The 10,424-nt window shown below is 38.1% G+C and overlaps 1 protein-coding gene across 1 annotated transcript; it reads left to right on the top strand.

Moving 5' to 3' along the window:
* Window positions 1–679: 679 nt before the first annotated feature.
* On the top strand, window positions 680–4,739 carry LOC107474513 (putative SWI/SNF-related matrix-associated actin-dependent regulator of chromatin subfamily A member 3-like 1). Its single transcript, XM_016094141.2, has 4 exons — window positions 680–1,007; window positions 1,112–2,496; window positions 2,854–3,139; window positions 3,753–4,739. The coding sequence occupies exons 1-4, from the start codon at window positions 680–682 to the stop codon at window positions 4,538–4,540; spliced, it is 2,787 nt and encodes a 928-aa protein (XP_015949627.1). The 3' UTR covers window positions 4,541–4,739.
* The last annotated feature ends 5,685 nt before the right edge of the window (window positions 4,740–10,424 follow it).

Below are 10,424 nucleotides of genomic sequence, written 5' to 3'. Positions count from 1 at the left end.
ATAAACTGTAAAATGAGACGTAGAGCAAGAAGAGCAGTAAAACGTACAACAACGTAGAAGAACAGTAAAACCTAGTTCGAAATGTGGAAAATATATAGGAATGGTAATGTAACGTACCTTGAGTATTATAGCTTTGTTTTCTCTGGAGATTCTTGATCGAGAGTTCTATGGTGTGTTGATGGAATTTTCGAATGTTAGCGACGAGTTGTATATCTTGAGTTTCAAATGTTGCTCGAAAATGGAAGGGTTGCGTTTTCTCTGAATGGCTTTGAGAAGTGGAAGAAGTGGAAGAGTCTGCCATTAAGGGGCGGTTTACGCAAAGCGCAACCGTTTGAGTGGAGCGCGTGTAAATGACGCTCCATTCAATTGAGTGAGTGCGCATGTATTTTTGATGGGCTGAGCCAACTTGTAACACTTGTAGACCGTTTTTGCTTATATGTGTAGCAGGCCCAAAAAAATTAATTATTATATAAACCAATTCAAACTAACTTTTTTTTATTTATATTTTAAAATTTAAAGGATTAAGATAATAAAAAATTTTGTTTTTTGATAACTATTCTGTTTTGCAACTATTTAACCCCCCGCACAGTTAAATCCCTAGTTGGTTTTTGAACTCTTCGAAGATTTTGAGTTTGAAAATAGGATTGATTGTTGAGAGTGACAGAAGTGAAGAGAAGCCATGGACTTGGGAAACGAAACCAACATCTCTCAACCCTACACCCAAGAAGACGGCGACCCCAAGCACCTCGGCTTCATCTACGCCAACATCATCGGCCTCCGCTACTGCTCTGGCCCCGTCCGCGCCCGCCAGATGGTCGCCTTCCTCCGCGAACCTCTCCATCCCCACAGCCCCAACGCCATCAAAGTCCTCAACACCCGCTCCGTCCAGGTCGGTTACATCGATTGGACCGTCGCCGACGCACTTTCCCCTCTCATCGACTCCGAACTCATCACCGTCAAGGCCTTCGTCCCCAACCGCCGCTCCAAGACTGACCGCTCCCTCAGCTGCCAAATCCACATCTTCGCCCCTCTCCCTTCTTTCCCCACTGTCACTCAGCTCATCTCCGATCGACGCCTCCGCCTCATAACCCAAAACGACTTCTCCTTTAAGTTTTCGCTCTTTGCCGTAAAAAAAAAAAACCCGCTGATTCGAGGTTCAAGAGTGTGGACGAGAGATTGACGGCGAAAGAGCGTGTCTCTCGCGAGCTGGAGCCTCCGGAGAGCGTTGTGAGGTTCCTCGGCTTCATCAACGCCAACATCATCGGCCTCGGCCATTGCTCCGGCGCTGTCCACGCCCGCGAGATGGTCGCCTTCCTCCGCGAACCTCTCCATCCCCACAGCCCCAACGCCATCAAAGTCCTCAACACCCGCTCCGTCCAGGTCGGTTACATCGAGTGGACCGTCGCCGACGCACTTTCCCCTCTCATCGACTGCGAACTCATCACCGTCGAGGCCATCGTCCCCAACCGCCGCTCCAAGACTGACCGCTCCCTCCTCTGCCAAATCCACATCTTCGCCCCTCTCCCTTCTTTCCCCACTGTCACTCAGCTCATCTCCGAACGCGGCCTCCACCTCATAACCCGAAACGACGCCTCCTTTAAGATATCGGTCGTTACTGTCAAAGAAACCCCCGCTGATTCGAGGTTCAAGAGTGTGGACGAGATTTTCAGGCGATTTGGCGAGAGATTGACGGCGAAAGAGCGTGTCTCTCACGCGCTGGAGCCTCCGGAGAGCGTTGTGAGGTCGAAGCTCATGGAGCACCAGAAGGAAGGGTTGTGGTGGCTACTCAACAGAGAGGAAAGCAAGGAGCTTCCGCCGTTTTGGGAGGAAAGAGAAGGGGGCGAGTTCGTCAACGTATTGACCAATTCCAGCACGTGCTTAAAGCCAGAGCCTTTGAGGGGAGGGATCCTGGCCGATGAAATGGGGCTCGGAAAGACTCTCACTTTGCTCTCTCTTATTGCCCTTGATAAGGATTCCGGTGAGAGGAAGGGAAAGAAGAGAAGAAAGATTGAAATTGGGGAGAGCAGTGCAACGCTTGTAGTGTGCCCTCCCCCTGTGTTTTCGACTTGGATTTTGCAATTGGAGGAACACATTGTGCCTGGTTCACTGAGGACTTACATGTATCATGGTGACAAGAGGGCTAAGAATGCTGAGGACCTCATGGATTATGATTTGGTGCTCACTACTTACTCTACACTCGCCGTGGAGGCGGATGACCCCCACTCGCCGGTGAAGAAGGTGGTCTGGAGGAGGATCATATTGGATGAGGCTCACGGTATCAAGAATTCATATGCCCAGCAGAGCAAGATGGTTATTAGTCTCAATGCCAAGAGGAGGTGGGCTGTCACCGGCACACCTATTCATAATGGCTCCGTGGACTTGTTTTCACTCGTGGCTTTCCTGCATTTTGAGCCCTTCTCCGAATATGGCTATTGGCGCAGCCTCGTGCGACGGCCTCTCAGTCAGGGCCTTCCGAGCGGCCTCTCACGCCTGCAGGTATCATTGTGATCAAAGCTTTTGTTGCACTGTGTTACATGGCATAATAAGCTGTATTGTGCCACATTACATTAGCCATTAGCCTAAGCTGAATTTAGCACATTGCTTTGTTTATAACGTGTATTTTAAGCGTGTTCCACACATAACTTGAGACTGAAGAGTTAAGATTGTTTTGCGGTGAAGAATTTGGTCAAAATATGTGAAATATTGCCTTGCCATTCTTTCTTATTTATTGTGTTGATTGTTCTCTGTTTGGGTTGAATGAACTTTATTGACTGTTCTTGTGTGTTTTGGGTTTTTGTTTCTTGTATAAGTGGTTTCAGCCTTTCAGATTGTTTTACCAACTTCTTTCATTAGGTTTTGATGGCGGCAATTTCGTTAAGAAGAACAAAAGACAAAGGATTGTTAGGCCTGCCACCAAAAACTATTGAGACTCAATATGTTGAACTTAATTCAGAAGAACGTGAACTGTATGATCAGGTGAAAGAGCATGTGACGCGTTCCATGAATTTTACTTTTTTCATTGGAGTTAAGAGTTCTGCTTATGCGCTAAGTATGCTTTTTCATCTTTGCCAAATATGTACTGATTTAGCATTGGTCCCTAATGATCTCGCAACCACATTCTGTTCAACTAATATTGAAGGTATATACTCTCTTTCCTTGTCACATAGTATATAACTATATATTTACTTAGTAGATTCCTAAATTCAATTTAACAAAGCTTTTCATGCCTTTCCTTTTTGTTTCATGCCTTCCCTTTTTGTGTCATAATCCATAATTCCATGTGATGGCTTTAAGGTCCTCCCTTACTTTATTAAAGTAAGTTTATATCCTTTTTATGAAATGGAAGTGTAAACCTTAGAAACAGGTTTTTCACAAAATTTTAACGCCTGAACTTTTGATCCCTAATTTTAAAGAGATATCAAACTTACCTCGAGACTGAGACATAATTCCTGAAAGTTACTGGCACTTATCTCTATTAGTGCAGTATTAGAATCAGAATGTACAACATAATCTAGCTTCTGATCTACAATTGATTTCTTTCATCAAATTCCAGAGTGCTCATTGTTTTGAATCTTGGGATATGGATGAATTCAATTTAATCTCCCTTAAAACATTTTAAAGAATATACACAGTTCTTTTTGCCTCCCGGTTTCACAATATGAATGATGTCTTAATATCTATTTTTTGTCATAACTGTGGAGAGGTACAAATGACATTTAGTATACTGTACTAACCATACTGTTTTTGAGCAGAAGCTTCCAATAACCCGCAGTTGTTGCAAAAGTTAGTTGAGATGCTGCAAGACGGCGTAGATTATGAGTGCCCAATTTGCACTTCTCCTTCAGCAGACATCATTATCACCCGCTGTGCTCACATCTTCTGCCGAGTCTGTATTCTGACATGTCTACGATCCAGAAATTCCTGTTGTCCTCTTTGCCGTCAAGCCCTATCTGGATCTGACTTGTTCTCAGCCCCACTCGAGCCTTCTAAAGCTGAAAGTACCGCTTCATCCTCATCATGGGATAAAAAGTTATCTTCCAAAACATCTGCTTTGATAAAATTTCTTAAAGAATCAAGAGAACAGAAGCCAGCAGCAAAGTCAGTAGTGTTTTCACAATTTCGCAAGTTGTTGGTGTTATTGGAAGCACCTTTGAAGGAGGCTGGTTTCAAGGCTTTGCGCATTGATGGCTCAATGACTCCTAAACAGAGGGCTAACGTTATTGATCAATTTCAAGGCACTAAAGAAAATGCACCAACCATTCTGCTTGCAGGCCCTGTGCCTTCAGGTGCAGAAATAAATCTCACTGCTGCCACCATGGTGTATTTCATGGAGCCATGGTGGAATCCAGCTGTCGAGGAACAGGCCATGAATTGCATCCATCGTATTGGACAGAAAGAGGCTGTGAAGATTGTTAGATTGGTTGCTCGGGACAGCATTGAGGAAAAGATACTGATGTTGCAGGAGAAGAAGAGAGAACTAGCAAGAAGTGATTTTGGTCAAATCAACGATAAAGATCTATGTTTCCTTATGTCCGAGTAATGATGGTTCCATTGGTACTTTCCTTCCTTTGCTTTGCTACGTTTTGTCTCTTCTAACTTTTTACATTGGCACCCTATAGTTAATTATGTTCGTTGATTCTTTTTGGGATCAACATCCTCTGACGGAGGTTGGTAAAGTAGCGAAGTGAGGAATTAATTATTCTTATATTGAGGAATTAATTATTCTTAAATTGAGATAATAGGGCATATATTTTATGAAAATTACAAAATTAGTGGTGATTAACTTTTTATTTTAAATTTTTATTATATAGTTGTCATTGAACTGCTTATAGATTGTGATGATTGTTGTCTTAGACAACCAAAATTTACTCGTCATACAATTTTAACCCCTAAATAGTTATTATCAGGCTCGATACACATCAATTAAAATTTTAAAAGTATTAATTTTTACATTTTCTTATTAATTAGAATGTGTTGTAAATAACAATATAATAACCAATTTTTAGTTTTTTTTATTCGTATGATTTCTTTTTAATAAAACAAAACCATCGAATTAAAAGTTTAGAAAAAAAGATAAATGACTTTTTAATTCAAAGAAACATAAGGTTGTATTTGTTTTTGTAGACAAGACAGAATATGATATTTGAGACAGAGATAATAAAACACTAAAACTTATCTTGTGTATTGTTTGGATATAATATATACAATACTAATGTAATGTTTAATATTATATTTATATAATAATATTTAATATTATATTTAAATATAAATAAATAAGATTAAAATATTATGTAAAAGGATTAAAATAGACCTATCTTTTATACCTAAATTCTGTTTCTACAAATTCAATCTCTTTTGCCCAACTCAACATGCAAACCTTTTTGGTATAATTCATTTTTGTATTTTTTTTAATTTTTATTTTTCTGTTTCTGAATTTTTTTATTATATAAATTGAGAGATTTTATAGATGTTAGATTTGGTCTTTTTACCCTAATTAAAAGAAGATTATAAAAGAAGAAGAACACAAGTATAAAAAAGTGCAAAAAGAAAAGAGTATCTCTCTGTACTCTCTAAGTTCCTCTCTTTGAAAATCTCTCCTAGAACGACGATGGAGAGAAGAAAAAACTCAAATTAGGGTTTTTAAAAAAAAGGGGTAATTATCAAACTCGTGTCCACCATTGTCTTTCGTTTAAAAGTGGGTACAAAAATAAAAGAAATTGTTTCCGGAGACACTGTGTCAAATGTCCATGTCTCCCTATCCAAAACACTTTAGATATTTACTCTCCAGGTCTCTATACACCAAAACAAACGCAGCCTAAGTTCCTGACTAACCATGTAGTAACCAATTTTGAGTTATTTTTATTCGTGTGATTTCTTTTTTTTAAAAACAAAATCATTGAATTAAAAATAAAAAAAGACATAAATTCCTAATTTTTTAATTCAAAGAGACATAAGTTCCTAACTAATTAAAAATATAAAATTATCTTTGACCTTTTAAAATATGAGATATTTAAGTTTTTTTGTCCAAAATATGTAAGGACAAATCAATGTCCAGAAAAATTTAGATATCTCACATTTTAAAAAATGATAAATATTTTTATATTTTTAATTCGTCAATGACTTATTTGTTTTTAAAATAAAAAATCAAAAATTTATTTATCATTTACTCAAAAATTTATGATATAGATTTGGTCTAAAAAAATTGTGTCAACTCTAAATCATTTATTTTACCTTATCAACAAATAAATTTGTTTACTGATATGCTTAATATCCGATTTTGATAAAATTTGGTATAAATAATTTTTTATATATTATTGTAATTCAATAGTCAAATCGATAAAAAATACATCTCATAAAAAATTATTAGTATTATTTTATCTAAATAGTATCTGCTCCTGTTTGATAGAGAGTTTTCGAAATATAGCTCGTTTCAGAAGGCAGCTTTATCTGGCTTCCTGCTACGAGTTGAGCTATGATCTCTTCGTCTGTATGGCCGAGGCTGAAACTGAAGCTGGATGTCACTCAATTGTTCGATGATCTGGTTACTCATGTTTGTTCTCTATTTATTATTGTGATGTAATCGACCTTAGTGTTTGAGTTCCGAGAATTGTGGCCCCTTCCGTTGTGGTCCGAGATTATCTTTATAAATTCAAAAGCCGTTCTGAAGTATAATATCGTGGTCTCAAGATTGTAAGGATGGACCAAAGCGCCCCAAGCTTGACTTGCTATAGATACTGTGAAAGCAAGTTAAGCTTTTCCTAAAAATATTGATGTTATACTTCGGCTTATGTCCTTCTAGCCCCCAAGTCTTAAGTTGCGGACGTGGCATCTTTGTCAAGTTTGGGATTAGAAAGCTTTAATGCTTTAGAACGTGTCTCGGAAATCGCACTGCGTGTAATAATTACTGTCGGTTTGTTTTTTCGAGAATGTATCCCGTACGTTGATTTCTGAGTTGTAACTGAAACGTTTGTTTGATCTAATGGTGTTGATTGCTCCATGTTTTTTATCGTGCGGTAGTGGAACTATTTGGTTTGGTTTTATTTTTACCTTTCATTTTTTGGAAAAAACACCAACTCTTTGTTCCTTCTAATTCATCCAGGAAAATGACATCCAAAGGTTGGTAACTTCTTTCTTCTTTGTTTACTTTGTATTTTTTTACTTTGCTTTCAATGAAAAAAGACAAAAGTGGTTAAGGTAAAAGATGTAGGGGAGGTCCTGCGGAAAAATAGCTCGGCGCCAGGATGATAAAAAGCTTAAGACCTCTCTTATAACAGGTACCATTGGGTTCACGCAGACATGAAGTGTCGTGCGTCCCTATTTCAGAATGCGAAGTCGTTACCTGTGCTGAGTAGGTCTAATTGGGTATGGGGAGAGAACTGTATTGGGGTTGAATTTTTGAGGAGAGAGTTTGCGAAAAGAGGAGGGTTTGGGCATATTTTTATTTTTACAGTTGTGTGCTGACGGAGCTTCATGTGAAGTTTTCTTTTACTAATTTCGAGTGTCAAGTGCTAACCCAGTTGAACTGTGCCCTGTTGGTGTGCGAAATTAGAACTCACACAACTTAACTGGCAAGTGCACCGGATCATCCAAGTAATACCTCAGGTGAGTGAGGGTCGATCCCACGAGGATTGTCGCATTGAGCAAGCAATAGTTATCCTATAGGACTTAGTAAGGCAAACAGTAAAAAGTGGTTGTCGTTGTAAACGCATGAAACAAGACAATAAAGAAAGCAATAAGAGTTTGGTATAAAATCAATATAAGAAAACTGTTAAGGTCTTAGAGATGTTTATCTTTCCAGATTAAAACGTCTTGCCAACTATTTAATTTTAATAATGAGTGATTCATTCTATGGCTAACTATAAGTGACTAAACCCTAATCTCTTAGCGATTTAGTCTCCCCTGACCTTCATCAAACATCACTCTCGTGGTCACTCAATTTAGATCAGAGGGTTAAGTTCAGAAAACCAGTTTAGCGCCACAAAAATCCTAATTACCCAAAGCTAACAAGATTATATGTCACATATCTCAATTAGTTCATGTAATTAGCAATTTAGAAGGAGTGTTTTCAAGCTGTATTTCAAGCAAGATAGCTCTCTCTAGAATCACAAGAACTCATGTAGAAAATGGTCAAACTCTCGTTCCATCCAGTTCATAAGATTAAGAATGAAAAAATACCTTAGAATTGAATCAAACATATATTAAAATAGAAGAATAATAATCTTAATCCATAGAAATAAACAGAGCTCATAACCTTAACTAGGAGGTTTAGTTGTTCATATCTTCTAGAGAAAATAGGGTTCTGAAAAGATGCAGAAGGAAAAAAAATCCTTCGTGCCCTCTAAATGGTGGATCCTATTCCTTATATACTAACTTAATTTGATATGAAAATAAAATAAAATAATAAATTCTAAATCTAAAAGATATTGTTTGTAAATAAAAATAACAAAAGAAAATAAAATAGGCTAAGAAGTGCTAAATCTACTTGAGAGGCCCAAAGAGGAGTGATTCGGGCTGCTGCTTGCGTTTAACGCCCCAAAGAAGGGGGGTTAAAATTCGTGTATGCTGAGGTCCCCTGCTGGCGTTCAGCGCCGAGTGAGCGTTCAGCATCGGTAGGGGGAAGTTTCTGGCGCTAGTCTGTCCCTCTTGGGCACTAAACGCCAGGCTCGGTGTTTAACACCAGATTTGGTAGTGATTCCAGAAGAAAAGTATAGACTATTATATATCGTTGGAAAGCCATTGAGACCGTATAAATTGGACCTCTATAACTCAAGTTATGCTCGTTGGAATGCAAGGAGGTCAGGGTTGATAGCATCTACTATCCTTTCTTCGTTGTTGCACAAAACTCTGCCAAATTCGCTCGAAATTCACCTGAAATCCTAAAAACACCAAAACAACTCAAAGTAGCACCCAAAGAGGATTTTTACACTAAAATATAATAAAACTTAATAAAATCTAACTAAAAACAACTAGAAAATACTAGGAAAAAGGGTATAAGATGCTCATGCATCACAACACCAAACTTAAACTGTTGCTTGTCCTCAAGCAACCAAAACAATATAGGACCAAAGAAGAGAAAATGCTTAAGACTTGAGTTGTCAATAAAGCTCAGGTCTAGTTATGGAATGGGGCTTATGAGACTCTAATTCTGAATGGTTTTGGCATCTCACTATCCATTGAAACTCAGAAATATCAGCATCCTTTGGAACTATAACTTGAATGATATTATAGATTCTCTTTTTTAGGCTCTAATTGATTCTTGAACACAACTTTTTCTTTTTCTTGGTGATTTGTACCTTTGAACCTAGCCGTGACTCTAAATATTTTATTTTCAAGCTTAACTTGATACAAAAACACCAGAAGCACTTAAATGGGGGGAACCTTTTGGGTTCAAATTTTTCTTTTTATTTCTCCCAGACAGTGGTGCTCAGAGCCTTAGGCATACTCTATAATAGCAATTGGTCACGACTTTAAGTGTTAAGTCTCAAGAGTTACTTGACACTTTCACACCACAAGCATATGGTTAGGGAAAACCACTCTTTTGAGATTTTAGATCAATTTTAACCCTCCTAACCATTGATGCTCAAAACCTTGGACCTTTTCTTTTGATTTTTTTTCTTCTCAATTCTTTTTGCTGTTTATTTTGCTTCAATAGTCAATCTTTTTCTCATTTTAGAGAATCAATAATATTTCTTTAAATTCCTATTCCTTAAAAACCAATATACTCAACTTCAATATCAAATATGCATAGTTGATTCATACATTCAAAAAATAGAGATAAGGCCACCACATCAAAGTAATCAGAATAACTCATAATATAACTTAATATCTCATGTATTTAACTTCTTCTTTTGAAATAGATTTTTCTGTTTAAGCTTGATGCGTAATACGTAAGACATCTTGAAAAATGAAAAATAAACTACTACTAGAAAGCAAAGAAATCTTAAGAGTGATCATGCAACTAGAATAGAAAATAGGCAATACAATAAAACACTAGAAAAACAGAGATAAAATAGAAATAGGGAGAATGAAACTAGACCACCTTAGTGATGGCGGCTACTCCTCCCTCCGGAGAATCCTCCGGAGTGTTTAAGCTCCTCAATGTCACGCCCCTACCTCCTCTGCTCCTCCATTATTCTCCTTTGATCTTCCATCATCTGATGGAGAAGAGCATACTGTTCTTGATGCTCCAGCCTCAGTTGATCAACTGATGATGTCATCTCCCCTAAAGATGTGGTCAACTAATCCAAGTAGTCACGGGGAGAGAAGTACATCTCTTGAGGCATCTCCAGAATATTCTGTGGAGGTGGTGGAATTGGCTCTTGCTATGGTCCTTGCACGGGCTCCTTAGCGCTCTCCATACCCTTCTTCGTGATCGGCCTCTCCTTGTCGATTAGGGTATCTCCTTCTATGTGAACTCCAGTTGC

This window comes from Arachis duranensis, chromosome 2 (genome assembly GCF_000817695.3).
Source record: "Arachis duranensis cultivar V14167 chromosome 2, aradu.V14167.gnm2.J7QH, whole genome shotgun sequence".
Taxonomy (NCBI): Eukaryota; Viridiplantae; Streptophyta; class Magnoliopsida; order Fabales; family Fabaceae; genus Arachis; species Arachis duranensis.
Note: the sequence above shows the minus strand (reverse complement) of the source record. Positions and strands in the feature narration are given on the sequence as shown.